Source organism: Triturus cristatus, chromosome 3_2 (assembly GCF_964204655.1).
Source record: "Triturus cristatus chromosome 3_2, aTriCri1.1, whole genome shotgun sequence".
Classification (NCBI taxonomy): Eukaryota; Metazoa; Chordata; class Amphibia; order Caudata; family Salamandridae; genus Triturus; species Triturus cristatus.
In genome coordinates this window covers 300,700,287-300,718,309 of record NC_140584.1, presented here as the reverse complement: position 1 = coordinate 300,718,309, position 18,023 = coordinate 300,700,287, and the positions used below count along the sequence as shown (strand labels likewise).

The window sequence follows — 18,023 nt, the reverse complement described above, 5'->3', positions numbered from 1 at the left end:
AGTATTTACAATAATGGTGGTCTCCATTAGAAGCTGACTTGACATTTCATGTTTTGTGTCAATGAATGGTTCTCTGTTGTTTGGTTTTATACTTGTGTTTCCTTGGCAACAGAGAACATGGAGTCTATTGCTTTTCATAATGATTTAATGCAAAATTCTATAAAAAAGATTACATTAAGTAGACAGACTTAAGCTTAAAGACCTGATTTAAAGCCACTGGTAATGAAAATTCCTCCAATCTCTAGGGGAAGGTCAAAATTCAGATGAGAAAATACACACAGAATGTCCGTAACAATATTATTCTTTTTTTTTTGATAAACAAATTTTTATTTTCCGCATAAAGGACAATATCAAGAATGACATACAACAGTGCGTTGAATTTGGCATCAGTAACTTCAATCAGGGAAGCATTGACAAGCAAATGTAAAAACCCACCCCTCCCACCCAACACCCCGTCCCCACCCACTGCGCCCCCACCCTTCAAAACAGGCCCCCCAGCCATTTCCCCCATATTTTGCGGAATTTTTTGGGGCAGCCCCGGGCAGCGTACAACGACCGCTCCTGAGCGGCACACCAATCCACCCCTCTACTCCAGGTAGCCCCTCTGGGCGGATCCGGCTGTGACCACACGGCCGCTATATCCCTCTTGGCTACCATTAGGGCAGTAGTGAGAAAGTACTTTTCGTTACGGGACCCATCCAGCCCGTCCGTGATGCCCAGCAGAGCCATTCTAGGATCATGGGGGACCTCCCATCCCAGGACCTCCGTTAGATCGGCTTCAATCGCTGCCCAGTAACTCTCCAGGCGGGAACAAGACCATACCATATGGAAGAAATCTGCCGGAGCCACCCCACAGCGAGCACAAGAGGCGTCCACGCGGAGGCCAGCACGATATAGGCGGTCCGGAGTCAGATAAGCGGCGTGGAGGTAATAAAGTTGGATGAGCCGCAGCCTAGCGGAAGTGGTAAGCGATCGAGGTGCCATAAGGGCGTCCCTCCAGTCCGCGTCATCTAGGGGTCCCACCCAGACCTCCCATCGCTGTTTTAGTCTGCTCCAATCTACCGGGGTATTGTTAATCAGAGATTTATATATGCGGGATATTCCCCCCTTCCCCAGACACCCTAACATCACCGGAGCCTCGGGCGGGCTATGAGAAGGCAATCTGGAGTCCAGAGGGACGTGGGCTTGGACCGCATGGCGCAGCTGAAGTTATCTATAAAATTGGGAAGGCTGTAGCGAGAAGCGGGTCCGAAGCTCCTGGAAGGAACACATGTGGCTCCCCCGCCATATATCGCCCAGGCTGGAGATCCCTAGAAGGTCCCACTGCCGAAATCCGTCAAGTCCCGCCACCTCCCGCAGCCATGTTCCGTGCCAAAGCGGTGTGAGCTGTGTTTTCGTCCCCGACCAGCGGGTGTGCCTCAAAGCTGCGCGCCACGCCAGAAAAGGGGCCCGCACGACATCAGGGAGCGACAGGGGGGCCGTTGCCCCATAGAGCATGTTCTGGATAGAGGAGAACCCGAGACATTGCACCTCGAGTCGATAGGCCGGATCGTCCCATCCACTCGAGAACCAGTCATGAATCACCAGTAGTTGGGTGGCCAAATAATATAGATATAGGTTAGTCATGCTCAGGCCTCCGTCATAGGAGGGAACCCTGCAGCGATCTAAAGCCAACCGGGGCCTGCCGCCGCCCCAGAGAAATTTAATCGCCATCTTATCCAGTTCCCGGAACTACGGGCGTGGAAAGGGGCACGGAGTATTTTGTAACATGTACAGAAACTTGGGGAGGATCATCATCTTATAGAGGGCGACCCTCCCCAGCGGATTCAATGGGAGTGACTGCCACCTGAGCATATCTGATCTGGTCTTGTTGACTACAGGAGCCACGTTGAGGGCCCAACAGAGTTCCGGGAGGAGGGTGACCCAGATCCCCAGGTATTTAAATGAGAGTCTCCGGAGGGGAATATCAGATTGCCAGTCGAAACATTCCCTTGACGGGTGTAACGGGACTAGTACGGATTTTTTAGGGTTCAGATGAAGACCCGACGCTTGGCCAAACCGGCAGAGAATCTGGCGGACCTGGGGCCCCGAGGTCGCTGGATCAGAAAGATAGAGGAGGACGTCGTCCGCGTAGAGGGCGATCTTGTCAGGGGTCATACCTGGCCAGTCCCACCCGCGGAGAGTGGGATCCGAGCGAATCAATACAGCCAGTGGTTCCATGGCCAGAGCGAAAAGGAGGGGCGAGAGTGGACATCCCTGGCGCGTCCCTCGACCTATGAGAAATGGGCGGGATAGAGCCCCATTGACTAATACACGGGCCCGCGGGCTCGCATACAGGACCGCGACCATGGCACGGAACCGGGGACCGAAACCCATGCGCTCCAGGACCTCACCCAAGTACGCCCACCCCACTGAGTCGAAGGCCTTTTCAAAGTCGACCAGCAGAAGGGCCAGATAGGGGGAAAGGCGTCCGCGGTGCGCCAGGGCGAGGTGCAGGCGCCGCAGGCAGTGTCTGGTCCCCCGATCCGGCATAAATCCACATTGGTCCGGGTGGACCAGGGAGGCAAGAGACGGGCGCAACCACTGCGCGAGGACCGTGGCTCGGTATTAATAAGGGATATCGGCCGGTAGTCTGAGCAGGACTGCGATGGGGGCTGCGTCTTGGGAAGGACAACTATGGTAGCTGTGTCCATTTCTGGCCGGAACGAACCCGTCTCCACCACTTCTGCAAACAGGTCCCGAAGCCTCGGGGCCAGAGTCTCACGATAGTGAGCATAGTATTCCTGAGGGAACCTATCAGGTCCCGGGGTCTTCCCGGGCGCCAGGCGGCTGATCGCCTCCTCAATCTCCTGCAGCGCGATAGGCGAATCGAGGGTCTCAGAAACCTCAGGTCCCAGCCGCCCAAGCACCGCCCCATTCTCCCCCAACAACTCCTCCAGGGAGAGCTCAGACGCCCGGATTCGATACAACCGGGAATAATAGTCAGCTAAAGTTTGGGCCATTGCCACCGAGGCCGTACGGATTCCGCCCGCAGAATCTTTGATGGCTGGAATAATCCTGCCCGCCCGGGGGTAAGTGGCCAGCCGGTGGAGAAGAGTGCCGTTTTTGTCTCCCCATCCGTATACCCGGGCCACCGAGGAGCGCCACAAAATCTTTGCCGCCTCCAGGGAGTGTAGGCGAATCTCTTCCCGCAGGAAGGCCAAGTGGCGCGACCGTGTGCTGCCTCCCAACGCCCCCAGGTTGCGCTCCAGTTCCAAGTCTTGAGCTTCGCAATCCGCGAGTTTCTGGGATTGAGCACGTCTCTGCCGTTGCACATGCCCCTTAGCGGCCCCCCGAATAGTCGCCTTGCCGGCCTCCCAAAGGACGGCAGGGGAGGGGACGGAGCCCGCATTGTGAGAATAATAATCAGCTATCTCGCCACCGACCACCTTCCGAAAAGCCTTGTCGTGGAGGAACCAAGCGTTCAGACGCCACATCGGACGGGCAGAAAGGGGCGGTGGGCCAAGAGCAAGGAGCATTGGCGAGTGGTCCGAAAGGCCCCTCGGGAGAATGCGTGCATCCTGCACCCCTGCGCAGTCGGTAGACGGGACGAAGATGAGGTCGATCCGGGCATGGGAGTGATGAGCCGCCGACGTGTGGGTGTACTGGCGAGCCTGCGGGTGCCAGATCCTCCAAACATCGCACAGGCCCTGAGATTCAGCCCAGGTCGAGAGCTGCTTTGCGCGAGCGACACGGGCCAGGGATATCGGACCCGTCGAGTCCAGGTGGGGCGTGTAGACAGCATTAAAATCCCCGCCGAGAATGAGTGGGCCCGCCGGAAGCGTCGGGAGGAGGCCCGCGGTGTAGGAGAGGGCCGACGACAGGAGGGACGGAGCCGCGTAGAGGGACATCAGGGTGAGGGGTCGCCCCTCAAGAGTACCACATACCGCCACTACCATGCCCTGGGGGTCCAAATGCACCTGGGTCAGGACAAAGGGAAAGGACTTGCGGAGCAGGATAGCAACCCCCCGGGATCCCCGCGCAAAACCTGAGTGCCACACCCTATCATAACCATAGCGGGTAAGAAAGGGACATTTATTGCCCAGAAGGTGGGTCTCCTGGAGAAGGAGCACGTCAATCTCTGCACGTTGCGCATATTTGAGGACCGCCATGCGTTTAAAGCGGTCTAGAAGACCATTGACGTTCCAGGACAATACGCGCATGGCGGCCCTGGGAACAGGTGGGTCAGCCATGGTCCAGGACAGAAGAGGGGGCCAATGGAGGCGCGGCTGCGCACGCCCCTAGAAAGGAAGGACAGCGGGACATCGGGCAGGAGAGCAGGTCAAAGGTTACAAGATGCTGTGGAACAACAACAAAGAGGGAGTCAACCCCCACCAACAAAACCTTCCCAAGGAGGAAGAAACAACCCCAAACCAAGCCCAATCCCCCACCAACAATATTATTCTTATGATGAAGACATTGCAAATGTTTTTATATCACTGTGCATCCAAAGTAGGCCCTGTGTCAAGAGTTAAGAAATTTCAAGGCTGTGAATTAACTGAGTTCCTTGCTTCAGTGGCCAATTGTCCAGCTGCTTCCTGCTGTGATGTCTGTTCAGTGAGAGTTTTGCTTTAGGACTCCAGGGTTTGTCCTGTGATTGCTCAACCAACCTAGAAAAGATGGGAGTCAATGAGGACAATCATCCAGTACATAGTATTTTAGGAGCAAAATGAGCTAATGTATAATCCTCATGTATAATGATATCGTACATTACAGCAATATTAACATTACCAGGTTCAAAACCCACCTGCAAGATGCAATATGTCTTGTGCATTTTTGCCACAGACTCTCTGACTCGGCTCCTGTTAATAACTATCTGTGCCTACCCTATCTCTTGGATAACACAACCTAAATATTTGGCAATGCTACCAAAAATAGTCATTCAGTTTAAATAAAACAATTTGGATATATTTTAATATAATAGGACTGAGTATATGCATGTTGTAGGGTCAAATAGCCCTTCCTTCCCAAACACAAAAACAGAGATAGATCAAATACAAACATTGTATATTCAATTTACTCTTTGAATGTGTAAAATAAAGATTTATATAGTGCAACAGCTATCTCAAGTGGTATCCCAGGGAAGTAATATTATTCGCACACCGTTAGATGTAAGCGTATCTCATTCCTTCAAAAAATGTATTGTAACATTATGTGGTGTTTGGTGAACCTTTATAGCCACGTCTCTCCTGGGATCTATGAAGTCCCCAGGATAGGGTGTTGTTCCCTATCAGTCTGAGGGACATGAGGACCGGTAAGTCTGAAGCAAAATATGAGCAATGGATGATAGGGTAATGTGTGGTGCATGCGGTGTCCCATGAGCTTCAATCTATCCAGGCCTTTGTTTTCCACCTGGAGACTTTGATCAGTGTAGAGTCGGATTTAGTTGTTTATAAATGAGCAAATACCAACATGCTATGTGCAAGCTGCTTTATTGTGGGTAAATATAAAGGGCATGAGTGCCACTCCAAAGAAGGCAAATCGAAAAATAGTTTTCAGAGATGGAGACCACCTAGACCTTCTAGAACCATCCATCCTCCTTAAGACACGCATAAGCCCTTATTTGGTGATTCGCATGAAAATGAGCCTCTGCCAGGTTCTTCACCTACAAGGGTACGGAGAGTGGGATTTGGTCCTAATCCCCTGTTCCATGAGATCTACTGACAGTCGGTGACAAAAGCTTTCCTAGTCTTAGAGGCTTCCCCCTGTAGCCCTTATCCAACCAGAGTAACAGCAACATCGCTGGCTGGATGATGCCATGCCTTTGAAGACAACTTCCTCTCTTTCACCACCTCATTAGGGCATGTATTAAAGAATGTATGTGATAGAGCGGGTAGTACAACATTTTGTATACCTCCCCCATTCTGCATGAAAATACTAATTGAATAATCTATTAATTATAATATTATTAAATGAGTTTGCATGTATATTAAACCAACATTACTAATAACCAAATTACACGTGGGATTGCATATCGCATGGCTAAATAACTTTTATAACTAAAATCCATATGCATACTAACAGTAGTATATGTATTAAATAGAATACTGCATGACATATGTTGCTTTTGTAATGTCTTGTAATGTTGCCCAAGAGGAGGACCAAAAGGGTGAATATAATTGCTTTAAATGTCGCTATACGCTAGATAAATACAAGCACATAGAGGGATTAGTAAGGGGTTAACATTAGATTTATTATTTCTATGCATTAATTACTCTTTTGTGTTTGTTTCGCTTAAGTTGGCGTTTGGGCCTAAATCCAAAATGGCCGCTGACACTACACGACGAAGTGGCCACTGTCCCATGGGGTGCGGAGTGAACTGCGCAGAAGCAACAAAATGTCTTCCAGACCCTGTCGTGAACTGTGATCACCATGTACCCAAGCAAGGACACTGTGGAAAGACGGCCAAGACTGAAAACAATTGATTTTACAGTAAAACCGGAACTGACTGACTTTTACATGAACTTGATGACCTCACCCCTCGAACTGTACTAAGATCCCAAACCCTAGCATCGGACGATCTTAACCAGCCAATCACGACTGCGCGAAATTATAAAATGTATCATTTTCATTTCAATTTATTATAAAAGTGCATGGTAGAATAGAGAGGGACACAGCTATAATCTCTACTACAACGACATCCTCGATGACGACGCTACTTATGATGCTACTTAGGCGACTGCTGCGTTTTCCTGAATCCTAGAAGGTCCGGATGCTGCCCGATTACTCGATGACTGCGAATTTTCCTTAGATCTACGGGCAATGATAGATGCTTGCACGTCGCTGGTCCTGGCCGATCTTTGAGACTGTAGCGTGCTGAGCAAAGAACTTTGAACTTTGGTTAGCTTTCGGATGACTGACTGCAAATATGAGCCAATGAATTAGAGGACTCCGAATAGCCAGATTAGGTAAATATGATGTTCTGCAATATATTTGAAATTTGATATAAACTTTCCAAATGCAAACTTTACTCATCAAGAAATTTAGATAATCAGATATTGATTAACAAGAAACGAGTTTGTGGTTTATTAAGAAAGGTAAGATCTAAATCTTGAATGTGTTTTAGCTGGTTCTAAATCACCATCAACCAATCAAACTAAATGGTCCATTGACCATGTGGGAGGAGTGCCTTGATGTTTAGGATTGGTATCTGTAGGTGGAAAGGGTATTGATGTACATTGGTGTAAAATAACTTTTCTTTCCCTATAGGTTATAAGGTGTTCCCCTCACATGTCGAGCGCTTGAACCGCTCATCCCTCCTGCTGCGTGCAGACCGGTGAATGGTTAGTGTGAGTGTTGGTGTTATGAGCCCCACCAATGACTGCATGTATGAATGAATTAGTGTGACGTCAGGTCTGACGAAGGGAGGATACCGGTACGGGTTTGCTTTCCCCGTTACCAGTGTTTTTGCGCTCCATCATATGCATTGTGTAGTTTTGTACAAAGCTGAAATAGACAGCCACAACTCCTTTTCTAAGATAAGGCCCAGAATTAATGTCATCTTCACGTCAGTGTCCACCCAGCATGAAGTTGGAGACTGTCTGGTGTCCAGGCCAATCTGCTGGGTTTGTGGCCTTAATGTGGTGACCCAATATGGTTGTCCATTTACTCGGCCTTGACACCCCAACCCAGGTAGCATCTACTGAGGGGTGAAGGGTTAAGACCCCCAAGGGGAACACTAGTCAGTGACTCAAGGTGGAGCTGAGGCGTTTAAGCCCAGTTTTTTGGCTAACTTTTAGTCACTGTCCTATCCCCTCCTTACCATGACACTTTGCAGGCATTGCCTCCCCATGAATACTCTTGCGAGAAAGCGAAAACACCAGCTGCCCTGTCAGCTTTCTTTCCAGCAGACAGTTAGCTTCCAAATGCCCCACTGAACACCAGCATCCATCACTGGTCGCCAGGGAAACCTCCAGTTATCCCGCCTCTCTTAAGCGGTGTGTAACACAAGCAGCATTTTCCGATGCAACGTGACTCATCACGTATTCCTACGTGACGTCGACGCCATTTTGGTTGGCGCAGGTGCGAGTAGGAAGGGAGTAGAACGGAATCCATGGGAGACTAGGTCGTTAAGACCTGCACCGCACATTCCGGTGATGCACATACCACAACAAAGTAAGTAACATTTACTATTTGAATGTAGCATGCGTTTCGGTGATGCACACACCACAGCTGCTTGAAAATTCAGGTGTGTGCGCACTGTTGTGGTACAAGTGTGAGCTTCAGCGATGTGCACACCCTGGCTGCACTCCCTTTGTTTGCTTCGGCATAACTTTACACATGTGGAGCATTTGGAGGTACACACACTGCTGATACTTAAGGTTATCGAGAAAATCACATTTGGTCATCATTTTGGGCGAAACGTAATTCTTTTTCTTTACTTTCTCAACGAGTTCACAAAGCTTTGGGCTCACACCTCCCGTGCCATTTCTTTCTCGTCCAGGTGATCCCTTTTTGAAATGGCCTTACTGGAAGGATTACTTTTTGAATTATGTATCTGCATTCGAGGTGGAAAATGAGGAGGAGTTCACACCTTCCAGGAAGAAAAAGATTCTCCTACACAGGCTGGGGCCAGAAGGGCTGCATGTTTATAATAAGATGGAGAAAAAGACTAGGCCCATGGAGAATGCAAATGTTTTTTGAAAGCGTTAAAGGATTTCGATATTTGTTATCATCCAACAGTTTGCATTGCCACTGACAAAGGGAGCAATTGAAAGCTGGATTGGTGGAAGATTATGTGGCGGCATTAAAGAAACTGGCTATAACTGGCAAATTTGGGTCTCTGTATGTATGATGATCTTATAAGGGATCAACTCGTAATGCATTCTATTAATGTAGGGATACAAGACAAATTGTGGGTGTGCGGGGAGTCTCTACTGAATTAAATTGTAGCAATTATAAAGAAGGCAGAAATGTCCAAAAGATGCGCTGAAGCGGCTTTAAAGAACAATAGAGAGGGAAAAGTAGTGAGTTAAGAGTCTTGTTCTAAGGAAGAACGGAAGAAAAGTGAGAAACGCAATTACAAAGACCCTGGATGGAAAGGGATGAATAAAAACAAGTCTGAGATGGAGATCAAGCATCCTCCATGTTTTAGTTGTGAGAATAAGGGCCATGTAGCCAGAGATAGGTGTTGCCCTGCAATTACATTTAAATGCGCCTTCTGTGAGGTCATGGGCCATTTGGCCAAGGTTTGCAGGAGGAAGTTGAACAAAGGGGACAAGAAATATGTGAAGTGCGTGGTAGATAATGAGGATGAAGAGGAGGGTGATATTTAATCGCTCAATGATGAAGGGGTTTTGTGCATTGATGATGCGGTTTGCCATGATGAGGTAGATAATGGATATGTGCCCCAAATCAAAGAGGAAACCTCTATGTGACATAACCATTGGGGGAGTAGAGATACAGATTGATCCGGATCCTGGCTCTCCTTAGACAATAATACAACGTTGTGTGTGGGAGGATAAGTTTGTGAGGGTGCTAGACAAGTGCTTGAGACCAACAGATGTACACCCAGTCACGTTTACCGGGGAAGAGATCTCCATGGTTGGGTTTGTGGAAGAAAAATTTGGTTCAAAGACAGATCCGCTAGAGGGAAATTATATGAGGCAGAAAAAGGATTATCTGTGTTAGGGTGGATTGATCAAGTAGCCTTAGGAATTAATCTAGATCCCAATAGGAGAGACCAGGGGTAATGTTACTTGGTGAACATTAGGAATCTATGATGAAAGAGGTTAAGAAGCAGTTTCCCAATGTTTTTTGGGCAAGGTAGGGAAGATGTGTAGGTTTGTCCACAAAATAGTATTAAAGGAAGGGGTGGTACCGGTGTGTCACAAGGCTAGGATCATTCCCATTGGTGTGCTTGAAGTAGTTATGGCGGAGTTGGATGCATTAGAGAGTAAAGGCATAATAGAACTGGTAGAGAGTGCAGAAGGGTGGGCTCCCTTGGTTGTCGTACGGAAATAGGATGGCCATCTGTACCTAGGCATTGACCTCAGAGATTTAAACAAGTGTATTGTGACTGTTATGTATAGAACAGTACTTTGGAAGACCTTTTATCAGTTTCTAAGTTTTTTTTTTTATTTAACCCTTTTGGGTACACATAGAGCATTGTATTTTTATTTAGCCATGGTTAAATGCAAATCTGTAAGTTGGATGTTTTACCTCTTATTGTTGGAGCCTGTAGTGCAATAGTCCTATTGCGCTTAGTATTAAGTAAAGTGTTGTAATTGTTGTGTAAAGAAGGAAGACGTGATATCCTGGTTACCTGCTCCTAGGTAACAGAATGCCACAAGTTTTAATATGCGGGGAGAGTGGGAAGCAGTTGGTGGAAGTTACAGGAGGCGAAAGACATTACCTGCTTGCTCTCAATAAAGAAAGTAATTACCTGCAACCTGCCTAGTGAAGTCTTTACAAAGGTCCCACAGCACAATTACCTTGCGAAGATTAAGATTGACAACAGTTTTCCTCCTTCTTGACCGACTCGCATGTGAACTTTCCGTACACATATCCAGCTACCCCGCCAACAGCACCACTGACGTAGGACACTCCAGATGTTGCTCCTGAAAAGGAATGGATTCTCCCATCAAAGTAAGAAGCACAAAGGGGAACTGGATGGAAAGAAGTCAAGTGATTCATGTTGGCAGAAAAGGTGGCATCATCGGGAACCGAAGTAACAGGCACTACCACAAATGGGGGGTGAACTGCACTGTTGTAAAAACAGCTGTTTGTCACAGTACATACATATTTGTTCTACAATTCATCCAAACCTGGTGTCCTTCTAGAGCAAGCATTGACAAAGCCAATAGGTCTCTTCTTTATAATGTGAGCGTCGATGTTATTGGCTTTACCAATGTTTGTAAAGTTCAAAATGCTGAAGGAAAAGCAAACAATACCTTATGGTTTCTCAAACTGGTCAATGAGTTCAATATGTTCAGTGTTTATAAATGACATGTGTATTTTTCATAAACGATTCGCTCAGGAAAAACTAAACACAATTTAAAAAGTTTAAGGAATGGTAGAATGTATACGGAAATGTTTGTCAGAGCCTAATTTACTTTCCAGAGGGTTCAGACATTTAATCATCTGCAGTAGTCCAGGGAGCGGATATATAGGCCTTCAGAAGTATCATGTTAAGCACACATTTTGCCTGAGACGCCGGCTGAATGTGTTCCCAGAGTGCCATAAAAGCCTTTGTGTGCCAAAGCTTGTACTTTCATTCAATATGTGGAATACAGGAGATAAAACATAGTCTACTGTTCAGTTACAGCCCCGCAAAATTCTCCCTGTTGCTGTGCTTTTACAGAGAAGCTCAGAGGGGTGGAGAGTAACGCAGTGCGAAAGGTGGGAATTTGAAGGGAGAAAGCAGCACACAAGAGAAATCTCATGGAGTACTGAATGGACGAGAAAAACGTAGTTCCCTAAATATGAGAAGTGAAAAGTTGCAAGTCAGCCAATCAAAAGGATTATAACAAGCTATGTTCCAGGGGCGGAACAAACAAAAGAAGAAGAGGGTGGACAAGACATTGAATAAGAAGCAAGCAAATAGGATTGACAACACATGACCTTTCTACTGGGTCATTCCCAAACATTTTGCTTTCACTCTCCCGTTTTCTGAAACTGTTTTTGTTGGCTTCGAGGACTCTGTGCACCTTACCACTGTTACCAGTGGTAAAGTTCCTTTGAACATCTTAGAACTGGCTTTATACCCAATTGGCATATTTAATTTACTTGTATGTCCCTAGTAAAGTGGCACTATCTGTGCCTAGGGCCTCTAAATTGAAAGCTACTAGTGGGCCTGCAGCATTGATTATGCCACCTGTAGCAACCTCCCCAGCCTGGGTACTCATAAAGGAATACGCCACACATGGAGCTTGGTTTTACATGTCTTTATTCCTCTGCGTGTAAGTGCGAACCCAACATTCTAAACATGAACTCTTTTCACCACACCTGAACACTTATGTCATAGTTCTATGGAGTCCATCAGGAACCAAACTTACTCACATGACACTACAGGACATATTTACAACAGAATAGCGAAACATGCAGTTAAGCAAAAATTGCTAACACCACGCTTCGCCATTCTGAAAATGCAGGGATAAGCCGTATTCACAAGAATGCAGCACACCCCTGCGTTTCCCCTAGCGCTGATGCTACATCTAGATGCCTATCGCCAATGCAGGCACCCTTGCACCATAGTGGAAGGGTGCCTGCGTGCTGGGAGGGGGGGGGGGGGAATGATTGGTGTCCCTTCTTGCACATAAAGAATCCAGAATGCCGATTTGAAACTCCTATGTGTGCTGCATTGTGCAGCACAAATAGAAGTTGCAAATCGTCATTTTTTTAATCATTCATTATGTGCAGGAAGGGACACCTTCCTGCATATAAACCCCCACCACAACACACATTGCATGCCCCTTTCATGCTAAGTGTAGTGTGGTAAATAATTTAATTACCGGGACTTAATTTGATGCGGAAAATCTATAATAATAGCTCAGTAAAATAAGAGGCAGAATCCGTGGTATTAGAGGTTCGGAACGGGCTTTATTCCAAAATCGATTCGAATCGAGGACTCCATATTCCATCACCACGAAGGTTCAGGAAGTGAAGGGGCCCCTTTATTGACAAGTAATCATTTATATACAGTAGGCATTACAGTGAAACAGATGCCGGAGGCGTAACAGTTGATAATGAAGATAAGAACATACATGCGTAGCTAAAGTAGGTGTAACTGGGCGTAACTTAAAGAACGTCATTGGATATGATGTCATAAATAGGTGGTTCCATGAAAGAATTTCGTAATGTCAGCAGAAATACTTGGCAGAGATGCGCGCGCAGCAGTATGACGTGTGATTGACGTGTAACTAGGGGTTGAAGGGGACTTGACATTTAGCTCTACATGTGGAGACAGAAGTCTGGGGTTATGTCAACCTAATCCCAAATCATATCTAACATCCTATGTTTAAAGAACTGTGTTATCCAAAAAGAAAGGTCTTCTTAGGATAGAATCTTATTCTATACTGACTATACTGTCCGTTAGTGCGTGTACAAGCGTCTAAGTGTCTACACTAGATGCGAGGGCAGAAATCTTCCATAGTAACAGGGCTATGAATTACTTGCATAAAGACAGAGAAGCCGGGCCTTTTGCTCGGTAGCTAAAAGAATGTTTACTTAAACTACTAGACAGGAATGCATTGGATAGGGAGCGGAGCAGAGCAGATAATCTTGAAGGTGAAATACAGTTTTTGGCAAGCAACAGGCTGGAGTCAGGCACCGTTAGCCGCGCAGGGAGTAGGACAAAGTTCATGGATACAGATGCGAGCTCAGACTGGAGCTTTCAGAGGCAGAAGGCAGAAAAGGCTTGATGGCAGAATCAGGGCCTACTCGCCTGGACTGAAAAATGGGATAAATGAACCATATAAAGCCGGTGGCCTTTCATACTTAGGAATGGAATATCCGGCCCATTCATGGCGGATCTGAAAGAGGACATGTTGACGGTGGACGCACAAGTGTTTGCGTCTTCATAACTGGAACTGGAGGGAACATACATGTACTTGTGATTTATACATGAAACCGTTGGGGTCCAAGATAGGGGACATAACTGACCAGAAAAATCCATATTTCCACATTCCCTCCTTGTCCCCTACTTGCCCGTCAAGAGATATCAATCTTCATTAATCCATCGATCTGTTCATATAGCATCATTTGTTCTTCTTTCTTCTTCCGTGATGAATGAAATCTTGGTGGTGGAATACACGATGTGGCACACAGACCACAGATCGCTGGTCCACATTGTAGGCATAGACAGCAATTGAATAGTATGAGAAAGCCAATACCTAGGAAGGATAGGACCCTCCATCCAAAGGTAGATAATACACTCCAAAACCAACTGGACCAAGTCCAGGTGCCTGGATTCTGGTGTATCTGGCTTACAATCTTATGAAGGCGAGTTATGGCTTTATATACAGATGGCGAATTTTCTGGTATGAAAATGCAACAGCTTGATCCGATGACCCTACAAGCTCCGCCCCTATCGGCCAGGATGACGTCAAGGACAAGACGATTATGAAGCACAACAATCCGCATAGCAGACTGCTCTTCTGTTAAATTGCCTAAGGCGGAAATAGTTTCATTCACTACTGCTTCAAGGGTTCTGGTTAATCTACGTATCAGCTTACTATTGGTAACTGTACCTATATAGGGAAAGAGACCTTTATTGAAATCTGTATATTTTTCCCATGCTGTCTCAGTGTAATCAACTATTGGGAGATCTCTCCGTTCTCTATTGTGTACTAAATGAGTATTTCTATGATAATCAGGAGGAGCTAGGAAAACAGGTGGCAAAAGGAATCCAATATAGCAGGTACCATCCCAATCTAGAGGCAAACGTATATATGCAGTCTGACCACATACAAAGTAGGAATGGCGAGAAGCTCTAAATGTAGACTTGCCTTGATCACTGAATTCTATTACAGTGGTGCATCTACTATGGCCCATATGTATGGAACCATTCTTTCTTACACATAATTCACCTTTAACTGGAAATACTGACATGGCGGGCAAAATTGGAGTAGCTTCGGATTCGACATTCAAGATCATGAGATTGAGCGTAAAATTACCTAATCCATATACTTCATTTTCTAGATCAGTTCCTGTTCTTTTGGGAAGTCCCTCCTTGTTGGGGTGGCAGACTTTAAGTAAAACTAAGTTCAGATTTCCCCATACCCAGTTATTCTGGTAAACTGCAGAATTCGAATCTAGGGAATTAATTAAACTAAACCATGCTCCACAGGAGCCATTGTGTGTGAACGGATATGGAAAGAGAGGCAGAATTCCTTTATAGTTCTGATAGGGAGGGAGTCGGCCACATATCCAACAATTTGTAGCATTGCTAACCTGATGGGAATGATGTAACATACTAATAAAAGTGTTATTGCGCAGCGCAAATCTATAAGACAATTCATGCGGAGGTAATTCACTAAAAGAATGTTCAGCAGTAATATTGTAAACATGTCTAGAAATAGGATAATATGTGTGCAACAATATACTTGCAGTAATTATTAAAAGACTTAGGAAAAACAAAATTAATAACGTCACTGTACAATGACTACGCAGTGATTTACAGTACGCATGTTTTTTCAACTGGGTTTGATTATCTCCTTCTCTATTCCGGTCCAGAGGATACATGTCAGAGACAAATTCAACCGATTCACCTTGGAGAGGACTTAAACAATCAAATTGTCTGACTTGTTGGACCGTAGTTTTAGTCTATATTGTTCTGAGTTATTTTGTTCAACCAAAGGAAGCTTTGAGTCTGTCTTTGAGGAAATACAGGGTTTAGTCTCTATATCGGATGGTAGTCCATGAAATTTCTTGATATGACTTGAATGTATCCAGCCTTTTCGACCTTCGATCTTCACGGCTGTCCTCGTGGTTAACAGTACGATTTGAGGCGATCTCCACCTAGGATCCAGCTGAGACTTCCGGTCAAAATTCCTCACTAACACCAGATCCCCTGGAACTACGTCATGGGGTTTCACCTCGGTGTTGTCGGGAAAGGCTGCAGCTACCTGTGAACGACAAGATTGTAGTGCAGACATCAAGGAAGCCAGGTAATCTGTCAGCATATTACAGTCAATATCAGTTATTTTTCGTGGTATAGGCGTCCCCCACATATTTGGTGGTCTACCGAAGATCACCTCATAAGGGGATAGCCCTGTTCGAGAGTGCGCTACCATTCTCATGTAAAAGAGTGCAACTGGTAGGGCTACTACCCAGTCAACACCTTTCTCTCTACATATTTTGGACAATCTAATTTTCAGGGTCTGGTTATGTCTTTCCACGAGACCTGCTGCCTCGGGGTGTCGGACACAGTGAAATTTCCACTGATAGCCTAACAAAAGTGAAACGTGTTTCATTAATTCGGATGCGAACGGCTGGCCGTTATCTGAGTAGACAACACGTGGTAAACCGTATCGTGGGAAGAATTCTCGAACCAACTGTTTGGCAGTAGTCGGGGCAGTGTAATCTGAAACCGGGTATGCCTCTGTCCAACGGGAAAGAGCACAAACAACTACAAGAACGTATTTGAATCCTCGACATCGTTCCATCTGGATATAATCCATCTGGAGGACTTCAAAAGGGTGATCAGGAGGCTGAAATCCACCCTGTTCTACGGGAATGCTTTTACCTGGGTTAAACTGACAACAGATCATACAGGTACGGACTTTTTGTTTAGCTGCTGCTCGTAAATGTTTGTTGAACCAAATGTGTTGAATGCTGTCTAGCATAGCTTTTTCTCCTAGGTGCGCTGGACTATGTACAGTGTTAATGATAACTTGGACCATTGAATCAGGAAGGAACCACACAGATTTTTCCTTCGTCATCCATCCTTGATCCGTTTGGGTCCCTCCTAATTCAGTCCATTTCTTTATTTCTTCTGGTGTAGCATGTGTCTGTATGTCAATTACGTCAAGAGCGGGATCCTTAACCGTCATGCAATGTGTTGGTGTCGGAACTATTGTCTTTGTCATGTCAGACGTGTGGGTTTGAGCAGTCTGTTTAGCTGTTCTGTCAGCTAAATCATTGCCTTGGGAAATGATATCAGTAACTTTCGTATGAGCTTTACATTTCATAATTGATATTGCAGTAGGTAGATGTATTGCATCTAGTAAGGCATGAATAAGGGGTCCGTGCTGGATGTGGGTACCGTGAGAAGTTAAATAACCTCTCTCTCGCCACAGCACGCCGAAGTCATGTACAACTCCGAATGCATAACGTGAATCAGTATATATGTTGACTTTCTTATTCGTAGCTTGAATACAGGCTTGTGTCAGAGCGATGAGCTCTGCTGCTTGAGCGGACAAGGTATTAATACGATTTGTTTCAATGACTTCAGTGTCTGTTGTGACTGCATACGCGGCCACTAACTCTCCTGTGCTTGTTCTCATACATGAACCATCTACATACAACGTCAGGTCTGGATCTGACAATGGGACGTCTGTCAAATCTTGTCTGGGTTTCGTCGTGATAGTGATAACTTCAATACAATCATGTGCAAGTGGGTCTGTTCCGTTTACTGGTAACAGTGTGGCAGGATTCAATGTACTACAACGTCTGATTTCTATATGTGGCTGAAACAATGTTAATTCGTAACCAGTGAGTCGTGCTATAGTCAAGTGTTGTGTCTGTGTGCGGTTCAAGAGAACCTCTACTGCATGTGGTACTTGTACTGTCAATTGGTGTCCTAACACTATGGCATCGCTTTGTCTAATTGCTAAAGCTGTTGCTGCCACTGATTTCAGGCACGCAGGCAGAGCCTGGGCTACGGGATCTAATGTACTAGAAAAATAAGCACACGGTTTGTGTGATCCTGCTTGTTCCTGTGTGAGTACTGACAAAGCAGTACCTTCGCGTTCTGTAACAAAGAGTGTAAAATGTTTATAGTAACATGGTGTTGCTAAAACGGGTGCTTGGCATAAAGCTTTCTTTAGGCTTTCAAAAGCTTGTGTATGTTCCTGTGTCCAAGGGAGGACAGTCGATGTGGCTGCCTCCTGTGTTGTCAACTGAATGAGTGGTTTTGCTAGAAATGCATACTGAGGGATCCACTGCCTACAATATGAAGTGAGACCTATAAAAGCCCGCACCTCCTTTTGTGTCTTGGGTATTGGCATGTTAGCAATTAACTGGATGCGATCTGGTGTAAGCTGCCTTCCCTCCTTGGACAGCGAGTGACCAAGGTAAACAACTCGCTGGACACAGAATTGCAGCTTAGAAGGGGACACCTTGTGCCCCTTCTCGGCCAAAAAATGTAAAACCGTCAGTGAGGCTTTTTCACATTCAGGTTCGCTTCTAGCGGTGATCAGCAGATCATCGACATATTGAAGCAGGGCAGTGTTGACTGGCATGTGTATACTGTCAAGTTCTCGTTTCAGTGCTTGGCTATAGATGCTGGGGCTTTCTGTGAATCCTTGAGGTGCGCGTGTGAA

The 18,023-nt window shown here is 46.0% G+C and overlaps 1 protein-coding gene across 1 annotated transcript in view; it reads right to left on the bottom strand.

Moving 5' to 3' along the window:
* Positions 1-303: 303 nt before the first annotated feature.
* LOC146857207 (interferon alpha-inducible protein 27, mitochondrial-like) overlaps positions 304-18,023 on the bottom strand; it is a 69,579-nt gene continuing 51,859 nt past the window's right edge. Inside the window, exons 5-6 of the mRNA XM_085647685.1 lie at positions 10,473-10,598; positions 304-4,649 (exon numbers count right to left, since the gene is read on the bottom strand). Coding sequence (XP_085503811.1) covers positions 10,483-10,598 — 116 coding nt within the window. The 3' untranslated portion in view covers positions 304-4,649; positions 10,473-10,482. The remainder of the gene's footprint in view (positions 4,650-10,472; positions 10,599-18,023) is intronic.